This window comes from Brachionichthys hirsutus, chromosome 1 (genome assembly GCF_040956055.1).
Source record: "Brachionichthys hirsutus isolate HB-005 chromosome 1, CSIRO-AGI_Bhir_v1, whole genome shotgun sequence".
Lineage (NCBI taxonomy): Eukaryota > Metazoa > Chordata > Actinopteri > Lophiiformes > Brachionichthyidae > Brachionichthys > Brachionichthys hirsutus.
In genome coordinates, this window is record NC_090897.1 from 10,792,227 (window position 1) to 10,815,327 (window position 23,101).

The 23,101-nt window shown below is 42.5% G+C and overlaps 1 protein-coding gene across 1 annotated transcript; it reads left to right on the forward strand.

Annotated features, from left to right (window-relative positions):
• The first annotated feature begins 1,519 nt into the window (after nucleotides 1-1,519).
• Nucleotides 1,520-21,730, forward strand: aldh1a2 (aldehyde dehydrogenase 1 family, member A2). Its single transcript, XM_068742533.1, has 13 exons — nucleotides 1,520-1,636; nucleotides 8,971-9,075; nucleotides 9,370-9,510; nucleotides 10,002-10,131; nucleotides 12,007-12,068; nucleotides 12,746-12,874; nucleotides 14,521-14,634; nucleotides 17,278-17,380; nucleotides 18,084-18,268; nucleotides 18,401-18,565; nucleotides 19,037-19,194; nucleotides 20,580-20,654; nucleotides 20,875-21,730. Exons 1-13 carry the CDS (start codon nucleotides 1,520-1,522, stop codon nucleotides 20,945-20,947), a joined length of 1,557 nt encoding a protein of 518 aa, XP_068598634.1. The 3' UTR covers nucleotides 20,948-21,730.
• The last annotated feature ends 1,371 nt before the right edge of the window (nucleotides 21,731-23,101 follow it).

Below are 23,101 nucleotides of genomic sequence, written 5' to 3' on the forward strand. Positions count from 1 at the left end.
CCTCCAACAGAGGGCGCTCCACGCACACGCTTGAAGCACCGGCTGGGTTGGTCACGCCGTCTCCACCGGTTTGTCTTATCTTCCGTTCGCTGTGCTTTGTGAAAAGGTGAGGCGACAAGGCTGAGAATGGGATGTTTTCAATGCATTAATCAACGTCACTGATCCACGCAAGTCCCTCTTTGATGTGAAGCAGACTCTTTCAGAGTGTCGCCCACGCTGTGAGAAAAAGTTGATGTGCTGATGGAGAAACAGCATCCTCCGGAGAGCTGCAACTTGTGGGCCTACATCTGTCTCCACACTCCTTTGTCCTGTCAGAGGTCCGGGTTATGAAATCTAAAATATAAAGAGTGGATAACGAAATTTGGTTTATTCTATATGTCAATAAATTGTGTTAAACTACAGTTTTAGTCACCATAACACTTGACTCCAGGTTCCTATCCCATTATTATTATAATAATAATAATTATTATCATCATTATTATATATTTGTTTTACATATTTGACACAATAAATGTCAAACAACTTGTCATTCACCTTTTAGCTGTCGACATGAGCGTGCGTGGGAACTGCAGTTGTTGCGTGTGCGTTGCAACATGCGTGGGAGGCGTGTTAATTCCCTTTTTTCGGGGGGAGACAGGCTCCCTCACAACTATTGATGGATGTTGATTGCACGTTTTAAAGGAGGCGCTGGAAGGAATTATCACCTGCGGGACAAATCTCTGCCAACAACACCCTGGCAAATAGCATCAATCCCTTTGGAGCACATTTACATAACATCTTAAACCACGCTGCTGGTGATAGTGGGCGGAGAGAGCTAGTTTGACACCTTTGTGTCACTTATAGGAACTGCTTAATGATAAGAACTTCTATTTTCAGTGAAGGATAAAGTGTTTGTGGAGAAGTTGGCTTTTAGATTTCTGATTCAAAGCTCAATAATAACGTTTTAATATCAAAGTGTTTTTGCCAACATGGATTTTTTTTTACAATTCCTCAGAAAAATTAGGAATTTGGTAATTTACCTGAGCAAACCGTCACCTGCGGCTGAAGGTCGTGGGATGGGCCAAAAGGTCGTAAACAGTTACAGAGAGAGTGGTGAGATTATGTTTTACCAAAACAAATGGGAAGTTCATTTAACTATTATGCTTCAACACCTTTATTAACCACAAATAGCTCAAATGTCCTAAAAGACCTGCGGAAGAGCGGTTTTAATAAACCACGAAAGGATCCTTTCCGTGCGTAAAACCACGATTTGCTGTAAGAAACCGGCTGTTCGTAAGTGAAAGCGGTCTAAAATCTGAGCGCGGGGTGCGTGGGTGGGGTGGTCGCGTTTCTCCTCCTTATCACGCGTTGCTGAGTCCGTTTATGTAAATGCGTGAATTACATTTTCCAAAGGACAGCCCTTTTCTCTGCCCAATGAAAACCAACCGCGGCTGACACCTGGCTATAAACCCAGGAAGGAGCGCGCCGGTCCTGATCCCAAATCTGTAGGAAAAGCCCCCACGAGCGGAGACGAGCCACGATGACTTCCAGCGAGATCCAGATCCCCGGAGAGGTGCAGAGCGACCCCGCGGCTCTCATGGCATCCCTCCAGCTGATGCCCTCACCGGTGCCCGACGCGGAGATCAAGTACACGAAGGTCAGTGTCTCTCTCTCTCTCTCCGCTGCCGACGGGCAAGGCATCAGCGCGGCCACTCGGGTTTGTTTTCTAATGGAAGCAGAATGTGTGTTTGAGAGCAGCTGATGCTCAGAAACATCAGCCCGGGGTCACGCAGGACGGCTGGGGCGATGACGAACTCTGAGGAGACGTCACGGCATAACCTCCAGTTCAGACCAGAAGAGGTGATCCGCGTCCACGTGCAGCGTGTAACGCAGCAGGGAGGGATCAGAAAGTACAGTTACATTATCATTAGTTGCATAAAAATCATTTAATTCACGTTACCTCATGAAATGAGATTTTCACCTTGTTTTCAAGTTAAAGTCTGGGATTACGTTTAGAACTGATCTGGTTGTGTTTCTGTTTATAATTTAATTTGGGTTGTTTGTAATTGCATGTGCAACAAAACAACTATTTTTAGGAGGCACAATCACAGTTTTAATGAGGGCCGTGTAGTAGTCCAAATTTGTTTTGGGAACAAAGCATGGAATCAATAAAGTACTCCAATGAGTCACATAGATAAATATTACTATGTTATATTTACTGGACTTACGCCAGTTCAGTCTGTCAGGCAAACATCTTCTCAGGTAGCCAAGTAAAAAAATATTGTTTTTATAACTTTGACAATTGATGGGATACAATTAAGCAATTAATCCCTTTAAATACTTAATTTAGATATTGCACAATGAAAAATGTCTCTATATTTCAAAATATCCTTTAAAGTTTCCCTCCAGTAGCATTTTAGATGTATTCATTGAGTAGTAAAGTTCTCAAATGAATCAATGTTTGCAGGCTGACTTCATTTTAAATTTGTATTATTATATTTTTATAGTGAATCACTGAAATCAGGAATCTTTATGATGGCGTAATAAATTTGGCATATGACGCATGATTTTATATTGCCTGACAGTTATAGAGGTGCGTGTGGTTGGAGAAGAGCGACGCAGAAACACATGAAAATAGAGCTGGAGCCAAAGTCTTGAAAAATAATGCTGCATGCAGCGATGAATAAACATTTGAATCCTAACAAGGATACTGAATATAGTCCCACATTATGTGATCTAACAGTTTGTTACCAATGTAGGCAAAGAGCATGTGAACATGTTATTGTGCAATTGCGGCGACCCTCACACAGTAAATCACATTATGTTATTTTAACATTACAGATGACAGAAATAGCTTTCATGTGAAGTGATTTAATGCCTGAGCGATAACAGCTCCATAAATCCCTCACAGGTTTTATTTCTGCATTCACACAACGGAACGCACAGAATAAATTCAGGCCATCAGTTCAGGTTCTTTCCTCTGAGATTCTTTTTATGTCTCGTCACCATCCTCTGCTGGGATGCTGCCCACGTCGGCCTCGTTGCTACTGCACAAATCTGGGGTTTCTAACTGCAGAGCAACTGTGTTTATGATTGTGAGATGAAAGGGCATGCTTCCTGATTCATGATAGCTTGTAAGTGCATTGAGCGCTATTAACTGCTGTGCGTTTTTAAGTGCAAAGGCCACGCTGCTGCTGCTGCGCCGTGAAAAGGACGGTCCATGTTGTGTGTAGCCTCTGTCGTGTTTACATTCCCTCACGGTGCAGACGGTTAGTTAAAGGGGTGAACACGACGGTATACAGGAGGAAATTTAGGGAGCGACTTGGTGAATTAACCCCCAGGAATTTGGATCATCCAGTCCCTGTTGGTTTGGTGGACATAGGGGGCAGAAGGGCCCTGATTTATGGGAACCCCTGGCGTGGGCTCTCCTCACACCCTGGTCCTGTTCCTCCACTCCACTGGCTACAACGGAAACAAGCACCGCCTTTTCTTCCTTTTAAATAAGAATACAAATAAAATATTTTTATAAGCTTGAGTAAAGCTTTTCTGCAACATTAATCTTTTTCTAAAATATACAAACATTCAAGAATTGACTGTTCCTTATTTCACAATACAAAGATCACATCTGGGCAAACCCCAGAATAATAATAATAATAAAAAAAAGATATCATAACCACTTTACAGGTGTGTTCCTATGATGTGATAAAAATGTTACTGCAATCAACTCATGCCCCTTGTCCTCTTTGCTAAGTCATGAACTCCTCAACTTCAAAGACAAGTTGATTACAGCAGTGAAGTTATCCAATTTATGACTTCTCTTATTCAACTCTTGATTTCCCCCCATAAGCTCAAATGGTAGTTTTCACACACCCTTTTCTCCTGTAGCTAAAAGAATGAGGAGGAAGTCTATCTCTTTTTTTGTGTGCTATCCCCTACCCCCACATTTCTGAAGCAAGAAGGCTCTAACAGCTGGGTTAGAAGACAGAAACAGTTTAAAGGTTGATAGGACCACGAAGGAAGCCATAAATAAGAGTGACATCATGACTAGTTATTGATGTTTTCCCACTTGTGCTAGAAGTGAAGAAAAGGCCCCCGTTTCATGAATAATTTATTCAAATACGAGACTTGTCCTGCTCTTTTTTGGTTTGGTTGGGCATTTGTCCTTCACGCCACTCAGTGATAATGAGATGTTAAACCAGGCGATTTGTGAGACATATTTTTCAGAAATGAAAGTGCATAAATTTTCTGCTCTCACTATGAAGGATCAGCCTTTAAAATGTTTTAAATCGCGTGAGGTTAGGATTTAAGATTGAATTCATATTGCCTTTTTAAATGTTCTTTACAGGACATGATGCACAAAGAGTTACACAGCTGTACTTTAGCTGGCTAAAAAAATGTGCAGGCAAAAAAATAAGAACGCATTTTTAAATTGTGGTTTGCAGTTCCAGTTTTATTGTAGTCTGTTTATTTAACAGGGTAACAAAACTGCTACAAATACAAAGGCCTAACAAGGACCAGGTCGAGGAGTAAAATTTAGTGGCTTTGTACACTGTCTGACTTAAAGATCTCTAAATCTAATGTGTTGTAAATGTTTTAGTGAACCTGTGCAGAACCTGTCTGCCGAAGAACCGCCTATTTGTAAAGAAGTCTATGCAGAGGCATCCACTCAGTGTGGATGAATAAGAGGCCCCATCAATCTGTCACTGATTGAGATAGCACAGATGGAGGCTTGGGGCTCCCCGATGCTAGCTGCTGTCCACCGAGATCTAAATTATGGCCCCGTCTCACTGTGTGGGTTAGTGGCCCTGGCTCATCACGGCCTGACCTGCAGCTCTTGAGTTTTTTCACTTCAAAACCGCCATCTTACCGCGATCAAGATCAAACAGAGCCAAAGCTCGGGAGATACTGTGCACCTAAATGATTTAGTGAGACCCGCCGCCCCAGCCCCCCCCACCCAAGACGCATCTCATGTCTCTGCCTTTGCTTACACAACTTCAGCGTTCACACATACGCAGCCACGTACTCTCCAAAGGGCACCTCTTTGATTGTGACAGGGTAAGTGTGCGCCACCATTAATATGTCCATTGGTGTGAAATACCTACTCGTGCAGCGAGTGTAAATTTTCATCTTAGCAGACACGTCAGCATCACGTCCCCCCGTCTCTTAATCACCGCTTAAGGAAGAGCAGTGACAGCGAGGTTACCCGGTTGACTTCCCATACCTTCAGTCTGCAGCCCTTTTGACAAGGAATGTGTAAATCTTCAAGACGTCATTATGAAAAACACCGGGGTTCATAAATCTGTTAGGATGGCTTCTTTCTCCACCGAGCTCGCCGCACAGCCGAGACACAAGTGCTTTATCTGCGTATTTATTTATCTGCGGAAAACCGTCACATCTCTTTTAAAAATGACTTCCTCTTTGTCCAATAATCCCACAAGTAAAACAATTCTTTCAACATTTCCCTGACCGGAGAATTAGAGAATGGCTAAGTACACAGGAAACCCATCGGAGCTCATATGTCAGAAGAACAAAAGAGCCACTCGTGAGTAGAAAGGTCAATTTTACTCTAAAACCATGAAAATCAAAGTGCATGAAGCATTTATATTTTGCTTTATCTCACCACAATCGTTCATCATTTCATTTCAGCAGTACTGTGGAACAAGCGTGATACGCTTTGCTGAGGGACTGATATATTTTTGTGAAGTGATTCCAAGTTCTCTGGAATTCTGCTCTGCTGTGATGTTTGAAAATGGAAGTAACATTTTATGATTTATGTGTGCTGATTAGAGAAATTACTGGCCTAACAAATTGTTGATTTAAACTATTTAAGCACTGGAAGAGAATCTGCTCAGCATTATAAAAAAAATACTGTATTCAGTTTAAACAAAAACTGATTTTCCCTTTAACAATTCTGATAAAACTAAAATAATCTTTAGCGTGAAGTGCTGCTCCAGTGATGTTCACCATCTGCTCTGATTTCGTACTACCGGGAGAAACGCTTCAAACGAGCGAATCAGCTGAAACAGAATAAACAGTTGTTCGTAATTGCAGCCTTATGTCAAATTAGTGTTTCTCACTCGACTTCTGCATCTCTGTGAACAACTTGAGCTGCTCGTCCACACACACACACACACACACACACACACGGCATCAGGACAAAGATGTTTCCCAGCCCGTGACAGAGAGGTTGCCCTGGCCAGACCGAGGAGGGCCGGATGGCTTTGTCTGTGGGTGTGCGAATAAAAAAACGGGAAGGCTCCACAGTGTTATACATGAGGAGAGGAGCAGGAGGAAAAAAAAAACACCAGCTGGTCTCCACTTTCACATGCTCTCCACTCACTTGTAACAGCAGCAATTATTAGAGTTTTGAAACCCGTCCAGATCCAGAGAGGAAATAGAGATCCTGTGATAGGGGAGGATATGAAACTTCCTGCTCAGACGAGTGTTGCAGGTGCCCGAGTCAGATTCATCTGGCTGTGGAATCTTGGCGTGTTGTGTATAAACACTCACATGTACATAAACCCTCCTGCCCCCGCCACCCACCACCATCACCATCCCACCCTTTATGAAAAACACAAGAACTTACGTGGTCCTTCAGACATTAGCGTCTGAGCTGTGAGAAGAAGCACAAAGCCAAACAGATGTGTTGTTGGCTGCAGAATATAATTTGGTGATTCTTCCACTTCTTCCTTCCTGCTGCAGTTAACTCTTAAAAATGTTGGGTTTTACATATATATATATATATATCTACAAATATACATGTTAATAATGTCTCTTCTTTGTCCTGCTTGCCAGCTTCTCTCTCTATGGATGCTGCGATTAACCGCTTTCCCAGAAAAGCATTGGAAAGGCTTAGTATTTTATTTTAAAATCCTCCTGATGAGCCAGGCATTGCATATCCCAACTTCAGATAGCATTTTTTAATGCACTGGTGCAAAAATAATTAAATTTGATCAATTAAAAATCATTAGTGCAAAGCAAAATGAGAAAATGATGTTTTCATTCCAACTCTCCCGATTCCAATTTCAATCTAAGTACTTGCAGATTCTTATAAACACCAACCCATCATGTGGAGCGCTAGCAACAACCCCGCCAGCAATGGGAACGAAACACTTATCATTTATCATTCCTGTACTTGTGTTTTCATCCTTGTAGTCCTTTCCCCTCATCCAAATGATCCAAAAAGTAATTTTAAGAAACCTTGAGAGTTGATTTACCTCTTGGGCCTGTCATCTTAATCAAGTCTCTCAATGGAACGAGACAAAAGTCCAACACCAGTCCGAGCCCAGACAGAGGGCCAAGCCAAGCGGCAGCTGACAGTTGTCCTTTTCTGGCCATGATTTAGGTGGTGGACCGCTCCACTGTTCTCCTGCTTCATCCGTTCTTCTTTAGCGGTGTCTTGTGAGAGGGGTTACGCCATGTATAAAGCTACCCATGGTCTGCATTCTTGCTTGGACTGTTGAGGCTGTCAGGGGGCTCCCCCTGATTTAGGGCACCCAACTTCAGTGGCCCCTATAAATTAAAAAACTAATTCAGTGCTCTACAGGACTTTCTGTTTTTGTAGCTGGCGCTCTGCTCCTTATCATTACTGACAATTTTATGAAGTGCTCTTAATGAGTGTCAGATTAAAGGTGGCCCCTGAAAAGACCGGCGAGCACAGCCTCGTCGATCTCGTTAAGGTGTGTGGGGGATGGTGGAGGTACGTCGGAACCAAAGAGGAACGCTCCTGTAATGTATGGTTCTTGTGGGGTGGTACATACTCATCGCCATAAACGTCTGTATGTGAGTTATTCATATGTAGCATCCACATTATGAGCCTGTGAGCCGTGGGAATGAAGAGGGGGAGGAGGAGGAGGAGGAGGGGGAGGAGGAGGGGGAGGAGGTGGAGTGATGTGTTTGCTCCAACAGTTTTTAGACTCCCTGGAATTTTATACCAACCTGAATGTAAGCACAACTAAACATTTACAACCAATTAAAAAGTACTTAAAGGCCGGTGTTTATGGCGGTAAACATGGGGGCGAGTCCGGGGCGGCTCAGGCCAGTGGGACACTTGAACCCTGATCTCAGGTTTGCTCTTGCAGCCTCTGAACTCCTCTAAAGTAGAAGGACGGCAAAAGCACACATAAACATAGACGTAGAGTTGCGTGAACAGATGTTTTCTTTACTCTCTACCCATCAGGCAGATGACAGCCATTAAAAACAGTGTGTGAGCAGTTAGCCTAATGGATCTAAACATGTCAGCATATTTTAAATCTTGCGTAAGAAACATAAATTCTCGGTCTGAAATCACATTTTGATCCTCTTTTCATCGGGCTATTAAGGGTTTCCTGCGCCACTGTCATATTTCTCCGCTCTGTTAACGTTCTTTGTCTTGTGGTCGTCTCTGTTGGTCATAATAGATGTTAGATGTTGAATAAGTCCTGTTCCCAGGTGGTTGTTTAACGGAAAACTGGCTTTAACGCATCACAGAAACCAAGCACGGCACATGTTTTATGATCTCGTAAACGAGCAGTGATGTTGTGAAACGCGTGTGTGTGTGTGTGTGTGTGGATGGGAGGGTGGGGGTCTGGTTTCTGATAGGGATTTATCTCCCCCCCCACACACACACACCCCTTTGTCTGGATAGTGGAGCACTCCCCAGAGAGCAATGGTGGACAGGCAGGAATCTCTGTCCAGATTTCCAGAGATTCTCCCATATCCCTTACACAAGAGTCTGGAAGAGCTGGGACTCGTCGGCAGTCGTGTTGCTGGAATGATACGACTGCTCAACACGACTTACATAAACCCTGAAAAAAACAACTGACAGGCTTTATCTCCCGTCAAACTCACCTCAACTGCATTAGAGTCAAATGAAAAGTTATTTTGGGGAAAAAAAGGTCGATCAATCAATCTAATTTATTAATTGATATACCTTTAATTATTCTTTTAAGTCAGTTACTTATTGCATCACTGCTAAAATAATAAAATAATAACAAAAAATATTTCCTGCAGATTTTCATCAACAATGAGTGGCAAGACTCTGTGAGTGGAAAAGTCTTCCCTGCATACAACCCGGCGACTGGAGAGCAGATCTGTGAGGTCCAGGAGGCAGAGAAGGTGAACCACAGCATGCATCCTGTCTTCCAGTCCCACTGAGAACTGGTTGTTTTTTTTAATACACACAAGAAACCAATTACAGAAGTTATTGTATAAATGTAGACGAGTGATAATAAAATATATTCCTCTGAAAAGTACAGCTGCACAAGCAGAAAGAAGTGTCTTCTTTGAATGAATTAAAAATACTGCTTTGTTATTTTCCTCTACTATAAAGTTCAATAATTAAAATACAGTTTCAGTTTCTATTAGTTTATTTTGACAACACTATTCCTTTGTTTTCCACCGTCCTCTCAGGCTGACGTTGATAAAGCAGTGCAGGCGGCCCGTCTCGCCTTTTCTCTGGGCTCCGTTTGGCGAAGGATGGACGCGTCAGAGAGAGGCCGCCTGCTGGCCAAACTGGCTGACCTGGTGGAGAGAGACAGCGTCTACCTGGCAGTAAGTTAACAGTAGTATTTCTCTCTGTCAGTTAATAATAGTATGTGTAAAAATGTCCTTGTGTATAAAGACAATGTAATCCACTTATTCATCCACGAGTTCTATAAGAGCTGCAGCAGCATTAATAAAATAAATGCTACCAAATAAAGAAACAGTTTAGTGCTATCAGATATCCGTAAGCTCATGCCTGCATTTAAATATTTCCAACTGCATCAAAAGCGTAACCTTCCGCTGTCTGTTTATTTCATTTTACGCTTTATTTGATGTCCTTTTTCCCTGTTATTAATGTGTTTCTCCATTGGTTTCTTGTGTGTGTAATAAATACACAACCTCTAACTCTAACTGTAACTCAGGGGCAGTGTCTGCAGCTGGGTGTTATTTTAGTATCTCATTTCACCCCTAGGAGAGCGATAAGGCTGGTATTAAATAGTATTGAATTATGTGAAGATCACAAGGTGATGTCATATATTTCTCACATCGTCTCTTTTCAGACTATTGAGTCACTGAATGGTGGGAAGCCTTTCCTGCCCACCCTGTTTGTGGACCTCCAAGGAACCATAAAGACACTGAGATACTTTGCTGGATATGCGGACAAGATCCATGGAACTACAATTCCAATGGGTAGGATTTTTTCAGGCTTTAATGACAGGTGGACACTTTCACATTTTAAGGACACAATTTGAAAGTTAATAGTTGATGATGGCTCATGTTTGTCCCTGAGGACAATTTAGAGATTAACTTTGTGTGGGATAAAGATCAAACACAAAGGATTAGAACATTAACTGAACTGTGCTTCCTGTAGTTATTATAGCCCGTGCCCGGGAATATCCCCCCCCCCAGATTTTGAAGATGACCTGCAACATCCTCGGAATCATAGTTTTGTTCATTTATAGTTTTAATATATGTGGAGAGTTTGTGTTTAAACCTGCAATGATTTAATAACTAGCTGTAAATACAGCAGCGTTATCTTTTACGTTGATATGGCTATGCTTCATATCCGACCGTTGTTTGCTGTAATCTATACTAATATCTAAGACAAATACATTTCACTTTGGCTCCTCAATGCTCCATTATGCTCATGAGAGGAGGGTTAACAGATTCATACTGAGAAGGACAACCCTAAATTACTTTAATGCCACTTCAATGATTGTTATCTATTGCCAATCAATACATTATTATAGCAGAAAAATAGCTCACAGCTTTTTCAACTAGTTTGCCATATTTATATCAAATTTAATGGAAAAAGCCGACCATAAAAGGAAGGTATAAATTTAGTGATCAATCCCAAGATGAAGCCTTATTGTCCAGTGTAGTCACCATATTCCCTGCTCTGAGGCAACTGAATCTGGGGCTGGGTGAGAGGAAAGTTGGCTCTGTGTAACAACAGGAAGCATGAAAAGGAAATAGAGTAAGAGAGAGGGAACCTCCTGATACCGTGGCATTGTCCCTCTCTTCTTTTGTACGGGTCTGCCAAACCAGCCACGGCGAACATTTTCCCAGGGCTTTTCTGCTCCAGTAGAATTTCAAAGAAAATATTCCTGCAGCCTTTATGATGCCAAGTTGTCAGTAATGGCGTTTGCTAACTTATAAGCAGGGCACCTATCAGCAGCGACTACTGAGCATCTTTCTGTCTTGCGTGCTATGGTGAGCTCATTGTGTTGGATTTGCATCATGCAGTGTCAAATGAATAGGGGAGTCATTGTGTGGAGCACCTTTGTCTGTGAAGTTTGATATGGCTTACGTGGCTTGTTCCAAGTTGAAATATAAGTCATTTGTAGGAGTCATGCTTTCAAACGAATCCTGCAGATACTTGAGTTCCTCCTGGAACGATAAAGCCTGATTGGCATAAGCTTGTTCTTCTAACAGTAACTGTTTTGAAAGTTCCAACATCCACTGCGGAATTAAGGAAACACACGACAAACTTTACTGCACTTTTGTTTCCATTGTTATGCCTTCACTGCAGACCGCTGGCTTATCATCCACCATTGATCTGTCCAGTCCAAATGCAACATGAGGCAGTGTTTCATTAGCTGGCCACTGTTGTAAATTTATGCAGACATTTCTCAATATCAATTGTTTTTGTGGAGCACGAACAAGCATGGCACACCCTGAGTAAGTACCTCCTTTTTGCTTAAGTAATGCAAGAAGAATGAGAAAATCTTTCCAGCATAACACCCATCTCTGTGACCTAAAACGGTTACACAGAGGCCTGTGCTGTAGGAGGCTCAAATGAAATGCAATCTCTCACCGGGGTAAAGTAGCCACTAGCCAGGAATGTTGCGTGTGGATTCATTTACAAATTAACATGTTGGGTCAACGACAATGGGGGGTATCAGGTGGAGGCATTTTTCAAGTGTTTCAGGCATAATTTGTCAAAGTTTAAGCTTGAAAAGACTAACCCTGCTTTTTCTCTGTGTGTGTGTGTGTGTGTGTGTGTGTGTGTGTGTGTGTGTGTGTGTGTGTGTGTTTGCTTGCTGCACATGTGTTCCTCCACAGATGGAGAGTATCTGACATTTACCAGATATGAGCCCATTGGAGTTTGTGGACAAATTATCCCTGTGAGTATTAAGCCTTCTTACGAGTGAGATTCTTGAAGTATACAAACTCACGCTAAAGCTCGATAGGAAGAAGTGATCAGAGGGAATTGGCCGAGTTTAAAAGAGATGCTGGAACTGTTGCTTCAGCCTGTTTGCAGAATTCTCTTCTGTATTCCCTGAAAGTTTCTGTCTGTTTGGGTAAAGATCCTGCTGGCAAGTCTCAAAAATAACAGTGCCAGTGATGTTGAGTCATGCGTAATGAGAAATGAGAGGCAGAAGAGGGAGATGAGGGATTCAAAATAAGGGGATTGGGGTAAGGAGAATGGTGAGAAAGAAGGGAACGATCAAGGAGAAAGAGACACTGTTGATTGTGCTCGAGTGCAGAAAGCGTGTGGTTCTGCGTTGAGCCCCATGGGCTCCTGTGTAAAGCAGAAATAACACAAGCCTGCGTGCTGCACAGTGATACGGGTTTATTGCACATGTGTTGCAATTTCCCCGACTTTCTCACAATACTGTGGGAAGAGAAAATACTGTACAAGCGCCGAGAACATTTTCTCACTTGAATATGTTTAGTGAAAATGAGTGACTTAAGAGCGATGAGTTACTGAGCCGCACTTGTGACCACCCAGTGTGTCAGATATATGATGTCTTTTTCCGGTGTGTGTGTGTGTGTGTGTGTGTGTGTGTGTCACGGACAGTGGAACTTCCCTCTGTTGATGACAGCATGGAAGCTTGGTCCAGCGCTTGCATGTGGAAACACGGTTGTCCTCAAGCCTGCTGAGCAGACGCCGCTCACCTGCCTCTACATGGCAGCGCTCGTCAAGGAGGTAACGGGCCGCCACGGTTCATTCGCGAGTCCAACAACCCAATCAGGCGTGTTCTTAGCAAATCCTTCATAAGTGTTCCGTGTTAGTTTAACCACAAACTGACCGATAAATAAGAGTTTACCTGGTGAATCTTTACTTTCTGCTAAATCGCAACGAATCCTCTTTTATCACTCACTTTGATTTAACCAGCTCACGTGTCCAGATTTCACTCTGAGGCTCGGTTCTTTGTGGTCCACAAAGTAATGAAAGTGATGCTTTTAAAGGTCCAGTGTGTGACCATCTTTTATCTTGGCTCATAAAAACACGAAAAACAAAACACGCTATAGAGCCAGTATTACACGTGCCTTTTCGGGGATTCCATAGAGACCTTGTGATGCAGAGGTTGAAAACAGGATTTTTAGATACAGGTGAATGACTAGTGGAATCCTCTCTGTTAAAATCATCCTCCATTTCTGCCACTAAACCCCCTAAATCCTACAGGCAGGGCCTTTAGCACAGAATCACCATTGTCTCAGGACAAATTCTGTAACTTTTAGGGATGATGTTGTCAGGCCAGCCGTCTGCAGCCATCCCGTCCCCTGAAAGCTTGTTAAAAGACTGGGAAAATCATAGAAGCAATCATAAGGCTATTACTGTTACAAGTCTTCGGCTTATAAGTGATTATGCTTTATTTATTTCACGTCGTTTAGACCATAATTACAAGCAGCACAGTGGGAAGGGGAAAAATTATCATCAACCTTTGACTTGCAGTTTGATTTGCAGAAATCGGATGATGTGTCTCGCTTGATTAAAATTACAGGCATGTCAAAAACTGTTACTTCAAACTAAAAGCTGATATTAACAGTAAGGGGAAATGCTTTTGCTCCTTTTTGTTACTTACCCGATAACAATCTGCAATAAATATGCACCACACCTGTTTTTCCCATTGTTTGGGAACTGGATGAATGCAGCATCAACCCAAAAACACTGGCAGTTTGCAGCCGTGGGAAACATCAGGACTGCTAAATATCTGAACCATGAGGGAAAAAGATGGGCCTTTGATTATTGCACTTTTACAACGCTATGTTCAGTTAGTGCTCAGAATGCAGTGAAAAGACTATTCATGGAACAGTGCTTTTATTAAAAAAAAAAAAAAAAGTCATCAGGGGTCTTTGTGACTTGTGTATAGATAAAACAAAAACATACAAGTGGACTCCCAAAACTCAAAGGAAGAACATAAAACAATGCTGACAGTGAGTAACGGAGACAGTCAGATTGGGAATGTCGAAGGTCGGATTCACGAACGTAGTAAATTCAAACGCTACCTTTGTAGCAACTCTGTTTTTTAGCAACAGGGTTAAGGAGTGCAGATGTGTCCAGTAGGGCTAAGTCAAACCGGATAGGATTAATACAGCATCACATGCTCCTGTCGAGAAACCTAATCACGCTGGACGAATGTATCTGCATCCTCTCTGTCTCCCCCAGCCCTCTCTGGCCTCACCTCTTTTGGAGACTATCTGTCTGTTGCCTTCTTCTTTTTCATGTTCCGATCTCTGCTGGTCGGGAAGCTGGGCCGGCTCCAGATTCCCCCCCACACCGCCAGCGGTTTTGCTTGGCTCTGCTGTCATCTCCGCTAAAGCTTGTTTCCTCTCATATTGTTTTGACAGGCCGGGTTTCCACCGGGAGTTGTCAATATTTTGCCAGGATTCGGGCCAAAGGCAGGAGCTGCAATCGCTTCTCACATGGGCATAGACAAAGTCGCGTTCACAGGATCAACCGAGGTAATCGTCTCTAATAAAGCAGCTCTGATGAGCAGCTGCTTTATTGCGCGCTGTCAGCGAGTCACCAACATGTGCAGAGCATAAGAGCAGGGCTGGGTAATTAGAGGACGTTGTGTTCCTGTATTGAAGTCCAAATGACAAACGACTGCATTAAGAAGCGTGCCCTGTCATTACTGCTCATGACAGGTGGGGTCTGATTTTATCTGGCACACATGCACATATTTACTTTGCCCAGACGACACAAAGGCATCTTTGAAAGCCGAGCCTCCCCTGCGTTCCGTTCACTGTGTCTTTGGCATTAATGAACCTGCACATTCTCCAAACGTAATATCAGGACACAGACAGGAAAATAAACCCGTGCAGCTTAGCAGTGGAGCAGCTAATGGAAAGCTCAACCATCAAGAACATGCCATGCTTAGGTGTTGAGCTCTCTGAGGTGTGGCGATCCAAACACATTCCTCAGGCCAGAGTGTCAGCCAGTTCTTTTTTTCTTCTTTTTCTTCTGTAGATCATTTACAGACATCAGTTATTTCTATCCACAAACTAAACCATCTGATAGGAATCATTCACAGCAGCCCTAATGCAATAGTTTATTTATTTTATGATGGGATCAGCCGGTAATGTTTGGATTAGACTTGTGGCAGTGTTTTCCACCTGTTCCATCCTTTTCTTAACCTATGGATGAAAATATATTAGCCATTTTCATTCTTCAAGGGTTTTAGCTGACAAAAATAGTTCTAGTTGCCAAAATGTTTCCTCTCACTAAACTTCTATAGTGCAGCGTCCATATAATCAGCTCCATGTTTTTGCAGATGCAATGGTTACAGCCGCATGCACATCAGTATGAGGATGAGCTGAGGAACTTAAATCCACCTGTGGCGACACAACCACCATCAAGGAAATGCTGTGGTCAGCAGTACCCCCCCCCCCTCCCCCTTCCACGATAGAGCTGACTCACTGTCTGGGCATCAGAGCTGTCCTACAGCACTCGCTTTATTCTATCACTAATTAACTCCAGCTCACACGAAACATGAAAAAACCAACTGGGTCACTCACAAAGGAAATGTTCAATTAACACATAGTGAGAAAAGAAAAAGGAAAGGAGATGATTTTGGTAAAGCATGCAAGGCTCGGGGGCAGACCTCCAAGAATGTTCCTGCAAATGGTGGTGGTTTCATTAACAGCTATCGTGACTCGACTCATGAATAAAAGGCATGCAGAACAAACCGAAGGCAGACTTTGACCATGAGCAGGAGGTTCATAGCAGAATTTCAACATCAGGTTCCACTGAAGAAATCCAGCAATAGACAATGAAGTACAATAAGCAGGAAATGTCGAAAATGAAAGACTGCTGTTTGCTATAATATTAATTAATTTACTATTCAGTAACTTTGGCCCAGATGGCCTCAGGAACACTGATCAGGGTTTGCTAAAGGATGCTGCCTGTCGAAAGGATTATTATTATTATATGTATATGATTTATGAATTGTAAATCCGTATATATACGTTTGTTATTTACATGTTGGTGTACTTTTGAGTGAGAGTTTCTTGAAAGTGTTAAACTTCATCCCCAAAGAGCAGACTGGCAGCACGGCATGTTTCTTTTGAACAAAGTCACGCTAGCCTCTCCTTACCCAACCTCTCTGATCAAAAACAGACAAAACTCCCCAAAATGTAGAAGCTGACCCAACTATTGTTTTGCTTTAAGCCGCTCCAGTATGGTCTGTCCCATTAATCTCAGTGTTGCAGTGACTCAGCTTCTGCAGGAGATAGTGAGTCTTAAACATGTAGGAGGTAGAGGTTTTTTTGGGATATTTGTCTGCTTCATCCTGTCTGTCCTCTGTCAAAGATGAATGCTTGTTTAGAGAGTCATTTGGGGAAGTACACACTTTTTCAATACCATGCTAATCCTGCTACTTGCGCTTATCCGTTACACAACCCATGGATAAGTGCAAGTACATCGATGGACATGGGTGGATGGTGCACCTCAGGATTTTACTGTAATTAATATATTCCAATCTTACAGATAAGGATTGAAATCCTAGAGTGAGCAGAGTCTCAGAAATAAAACAGTTAAGTGAGGTTTGGTTCTCGGGGAGAATCAAAAGATGGGTCAAAATCAGATCTGGTACACAGAATCCAGAGGAACAAATCCGAAATGGTAGACAATGGTCAGATTCAGAAAATTGGTAGCATAAAAAAAGAAATCTGTAGCAGCAGCAACACTAAATTTAAATCACCATAAGGAAACGTAACGTTTTAGGACCGGGGTGTGACACAATAATTGAAACAAAACGAGGTTTAAAGGTGCTGACAGTGTTCATGCTAACAGTTCCCCCTGCGTGATACCGTCTTTGTGATATGCTAAGCTTAGTGACAAACCTGCCGCTTCCAGGTACTTATCTGGTGTCGAGATTCACACGCCCATTCATACACATCTGATGCTGTTGCTACCAGGAAGACCGTTTTCTATTCCCGTTGCTCCACAAACCTCTTGTAGACATTCGTTATGTGTTTGCAGAAATCATGTTTTACCTCGTCTGCCGGCCTGTTTAATCTATTTAATAGCTCCAGCTGATTTACTGATCTGGCCACAGGCCTTCATCTCTGAGTTTTAAAACGCCCGCTCTTTCCCTTTGATAGGTCGGTAAGCTGATCCAAGAAGCAGCTGGGAAGAGTAACCTGAAGAGAGTGACGCTGGAGCTGGGAGGAAAGAACCCCAACATCATTTTTGCAGATGCCGATTGTAAGCTTTCATTTACTTTTTATTTAGTGCTCCATTTACATGTCACCCTCACTTGGTGGTCCGTCAGCAAGGTTGTTTTGTTTAGTTTCCGTCCTCAGGACCTTAAATCATCGTGTAAATACACATAGACTGATAACCTTGAATTGCTCTAGCTTTGTGCTGCTATTTAAACTTGGATGGATGGCGTTCATATAAATTCTAAGTGGCTCACCAAAACTGGGGGTGTAGAAGCCCCTCTCATGGCTTTCAGCAGCCATGAGAGGGGCTTCCTAAGGCCTGTAAATCAGGAGAATGGACCCTGACTCAGTCGGGTGCTTCAGCCGAGACCAATAAATCACTGGGGTCCGTTAACCCTTTGTGTGCAACAGCAGGGTCCTGTCTCTCAGGTGTCATGTGTCAGATCTGCAGAGGATAGGTCCAATAAATATTGGGGTAAATATATTTATTTGTAACAATATACAACACACATATACATATTTGGTGTGTCGATGTGACGCCAAAGACGGTAGAGAGTACTGTCTGTATGTAATGAGGAATAGTCTTTCCACGCTTATCACAGCTGCTGGATAGCATTCAATCAAATTTCACTCTAGCTTAAAAGTGATTAGTTTCTACAGTTTCTTCATTTTTTTTAGGCACAACTGAGCTTATCTATGCACGACCACTGATGAACAAAAAGCTCTTTTATTCTGCTTTTTTCTAGTGGAGCTGGCTATAGAACAGGCCCACCAGGGTGTGTTCTTCAACGCAGGCCAATGCTGCACGGCGGGCTCTCGCATCTATGTGCAGGAGCCCATACATGATGAGTTTGTCCGGCGGAGCATAGAGAGAGCCAAGAGGAGGACTGTCGGCAGCCCTTTTGATCCCACTGCTGAGCAGGGTCCTCAGGTGAGGCCATTAGATCTCCTGATGGATCTTCAGCAGTACTCTGTCTGTCTCTTCTATGAGATTTGAAATATTTATCCTTGTCTTTAAAATCGCATTGAATCCTGGACTTCCATCTGTTCTCCGCCACTACAGATCAGTCGGGAGCAGCAGAATCGGGTGCTGGAGTTTGTCCAGAGCGGCATCAGTGAAGGAGCTAAGCTGGAGTGTGGAGGCAAAGCACTGGGCCTGAAGGGGTTCTTCATCGAACCCACGGTGTTCTCTGATGTGAAAGACGACATGCGTATCGCCAGAGAGGAGGTGCGTTCCTGAACATACATCCAAAATGCATGTATGTCTGTGTACATCACAGTAGTGGAAGGAGGATTTAATCAAGTTGTACTGCATTATGACAAGACTTTATTTAAATCAGTTTCCTTCATTTAACACGAAACAAAACAAAAGGTTACCAGTGAAATATGATGACAGCATAATGGTGCTTTAGCCATTGTTAAACCACCTTATGTTTGATTTGGCTGTTTAACGATCTATCAGAAAGCTTTAGAATCCATCTGTAAAGCTGATGTTTTCTACCTAAAGTCTAAGTAACTGTACTTGTGTAACTGTACTTTGGTCCTTTTTGGGTAAACTACATGCACGTTAAGATTTGTGCTTGAGTTGAATGTTGGTAATCTCATCCTTGGCTCTGCACATCTCTTTTTATTCAAAGAAGACAAAGTTACAGGAATGAACGGTTCTGTAATCAAGCCTTATGTTTTTATCTACTTGTAGATTTTTGGCCCGGTCCAGCTTATCATGAAGTTTAAAACTATAGAGGAAGTGATTGAGCGAGCAAACAACACAGATTATGGTTTGGTCGGGGCTGTATTCACCACTGATATAAACAAAGCTCTGACCATAGCCACAGCCATGCAGGCTGGCACTGTCTGGTAAGTTGAATTCGCTTTGTTTTTGGGCTGCAATCAGGAATTTCTATTTGAGAAGTATCGACTTTTTCAGTTTGGCCTCCAGAAACTGGAAACGTGCCACTTCACTATCATTAACACAGACCACAAAGTAATGTTTTCCTTCCCTTTATCACGTTTCTTTTAAAATACGTATAAACAATGAGTGAAATATGCGTGTGCGAGGCAACAATGCAGAAAAGTAAACTGACACCCTAATTTTGTAATTAATGTAGATGAAAAAAGTTATAAAAGTTACTTCTTGAGTTCATTTAATATTGTTTTTTTGTTGTAATTACCTGCAGATGTCTTTAAGTAGGGCTGAAGTATAGCTAACATGCAGCATCTGCCAAGAGGTTTTCACCACTTGTCACAGTTGACTGGAATCCTCTGCAAGCTGAGGAAATATTTTCTAGTGTCCTTCATTCTTGATGCTGCCTAATCATCATCCTACGTCTTCCCTCTGCGGAGGATTTTATTTGATACTTAGACGAGAATCAAACTTCTCTTTTTACATTCTTTTGTTCCTCGACACATCCTGACTGTTCCAAGCATGACTCCCTCCTATAATGTGAAACGCCACAGAACAACCGCTGGCTTCATGTAACTCTAAGAAATAAATAAGCTGATTTTCCACATTTACTTTAATTGATAAATGGATGAAATTGGGCGGCACAGTGGCGTAGTGGTTAGTGCTCTCACAACAAGAAGGTACCAGGTTTGAATCCTATCTGTGCGGAGTTTGTGTGTTCTCCCCGTGTCCGTGTGTGTTTTCTCTGGGTTCTCCGGTTTTCTCCCACCTCCAAAAACATGCCATTTAGGTCAATTGGTTACTCTAAATTATCCGTACTGTATGAGTGAGTGCATGAGTGGTTGTTTGTCCCTGTGTGGCGACGCATTCGGGGTGTACCGCGCCTCTCACCCATAGCAAGCTGGGATAGGCTCCAGCAACTCCCGTGACCCGCAAAGCGGAAAAGCGGCTGTAGAGGAGACGATCGACTCATCAACGAGAACGTGGATGGATGAAAATGTTAAATCTCAGTTCAGAGCGGTGAAGTCTGTATCTTCTATCTCTTGGTGTCTCACGCCACGAGGCCACATCGACTAAATGCCCCGTCTACGTTGACGACTGTCGTAAGCAGCTACTTTGACTCAACCTTCTATAAACTGACCATATTCCTCCCCTTCCTACAGAATTATTCCCAGAACCCTTCGGGCTGCACCTTCCCCCAGCTGTGTCTGCTGATTACTAAGACAAGAATGATGATATATTTAATACTAAATACAGCTGTAGCACAACGGCTTTATGTGTTCTTATGATACCATATGAACCAAAGGCAGAAGTGATCTAAGTTCTGTGTATTTCCCAGGATAAACTGCTTCAACGCTCTGAGCACACAGTGTCCATTTGGAGGATATAAAATGTCTGGCAACGGACGTGAGCTGTGAGTATAAATATCTTGTCTGCCCATGGTTGTTACTAATAATGATTTGGCTTCTTGAAAGCTTATTTTACAAAATTGCTCAACATCACACAAACGTTTATCTTGGAGGACAGTGCAACATTTCTGCATTGGGACCCTCCAGAGGTTTATCCACCATAGCTCAAAGCTGCTTGATATAGTCTAAGAAATATGAGCAGCGTGCAACTGTTTCTGTTTCCAGAGGAGAAAGCGGCTTGAAAGAGTACTCAGAAGTGAAGACCATCACGATGAAGATGGTTACCAAGAACTCTTAAGGCAGCCACACTTTCAGGAGGAGGTAACGTCTTCCTCATCACTGACTCCGCCTCTCGTTGGTTTGTCGATGGTGAACCAAAATAACCTTAAAAAACTAGTTATCTCTACCATGACTAGGCTGTGACCACTTCCCGCTCCCAGCTCCTCCAACAACTTTACATTCTTTCCACAAACAGTCAGCCGGTCCCTGTCCAGATATCTCCTCGCCTTCAGCTTGCCGACTGTTTCTTTTCTTACTGACAACCACTGAACTACCCTCATAATGTATACCTCCTCCACTATATACACGAAAGCACTCAGAGACGATGGAGAGACCCCAATAAGACCACCCAGCGCCCCTTACCCCACCCCACGATGCTGGATGCTCAGAGACTCAGTCGCTGCACTTGCAATCAACCCTTTACTAGCAACTTATTTGTTGCGAGGCAGTTTTTACTGTGTGGAATAATCATCAGAAACCTCATGTGTCATTGTCCTTGTAGAAATTATGCAACCATTCCAGATCATGCAAGACCACTGATGTTGTTGCCTCTGTAATGTATGGATGAAATTTTAATTCAAAATTAAAACTGATTTCTAATTGTCTTTTTTTTTTTAGCTTGTGTGATTCAACACTGTATGTCGACCATTGACTGATGTAAACATAAAGATTTTAACCTCTTAAAAGCATTTTATTCTCACCTGTTAAAAGAGAAGTAGATGTATTTTAAACATGAAGTAACTGATTGTCACTGATGTCCATCTTATGTTTATGTTTATACAATCTTATGTTATGAAAATTATAAAATGACCATAATTTTGTTTCAGTAAAACTTTTTTGTTTCTTTTTACTGGAAAACTGTATTTTTCCTGAGTCTTCTCTACATTTTAGTGCTCAACAGCAACATTCACACGGATGATGTCACACAATTTACAGTTTCATTCAGGAATCTGTCTCTATACACATTTGTTTTAGAAACACCTCACAGGAACTATACAAAACCTCATTTCTTATATTTGAAGAGAAAATGAAAATAAATGGCAGCTCGGTGGCGCAGTGGTAAGCACTGTTGCCTCACAGCGAGGTGGTCGCAGGTTCGTCTCCGACTTGTGGCCGTTCTGTGAGGAGTTTGCATATTCTCCCCGTGTCTGCGTGGGTTCTCTCCGGGTTCTCCGGCTTCCTCCCACCACCAAAGACATGCAGCCTAGGAGGATTGGTTGCGCTAAGTTGCCCGTAGGTGTGAGTGTGTGTGTGGCTGATTGTCCGTCTCTATGTTGCCCTGCGATGGACTGGCGGCTTGTCCAGGGTGTCCCCCACCTCTCGCCCATTGACTGCTGGGATTGGCTCCAGCTTGGCCCGCGACCCGATAACGGATTAAGCGGTTAGAAAATGAAATGAAAATAAATCTCAATATTTACACATTTAATGCATTTTTAATTACTGATATGCCGTTGAAGCAGTACCCAGACATTATTCCTCTTCAAAACTTTAGGAGTCATTCTTAGTTCTGTCGACTCCGACTGCTGGGTGAGCGAGTTCATGACCTCAAGATGATATAAAACTATAAACTTAATGAAAACTTGAACGTACTTAAAGTGTGCATACCTCCACATACACCATTGTGACTAGAATTAGATTACATCACCAAGGTCACAGCACACATGGTGATGTCGCCATGATGCCATCACTTCACATTGTAAGACAAATTATGTAGTATCACTTTGAATTCCTGAATCAGTCAAGATTTAGAATCAAGTGTTTGTAATCAGTAATCTCTGATTTATTCATGATGGTTGACCTGAATCTGTTTGGGTTTTTTTCAAAACAAAAAATAACTTGATCTGAGCGACTGGATCTTCGTTATCTCAGCTGTATATTGTAGCAGTGTTGCATTTTACCATAGTGGGACGCAGTACTTCTCTCTCCCATCCAGATTATTATTATTATTATTATTATTCATCTTCCTACGTGGGTTGCAGTTTGTGTGATCGTCTGAGGCCTGATTATTTCCACTGGTTGTGCAGACTTTCTCTTCAGATTCTTCTGACTCCTTGACTCAGGACTCGGTCAACAGACACTCCTCCACACAGGAATGCTGTGAATCCTAATGCCTGCCTGAAAGAGCGCATGACAACCCTGTTTAAAACAACAGACATCAGGAGGTTTTTATTTG

Excerpts from the sequence above, each read along its gene's own strand:
- aldh1a2 (XM_068742533.1), top strand. The coding sequence starts at position 1,520 with ATGACTTCCAGCGAGATCCAGATCCCCGGAGAGGTGCAGAGCGACCCC. Across the intron at positions 14,635-17,277 it reads CGTTCACAGGATCAACCGAG|GTCGGTAAGCTGATCCAAGA; the intron begins GTAATCGTCTCT and ends TCCCTTTGATAG. Across the intron at positions 18,269-18,400 it reads CTGCTGAGCAGGGTCCTCAG|ATCAGTCGGGAGCAGCAGAA; the intron begins GTGAGGCCATTA and ends CCGCCACTACAG.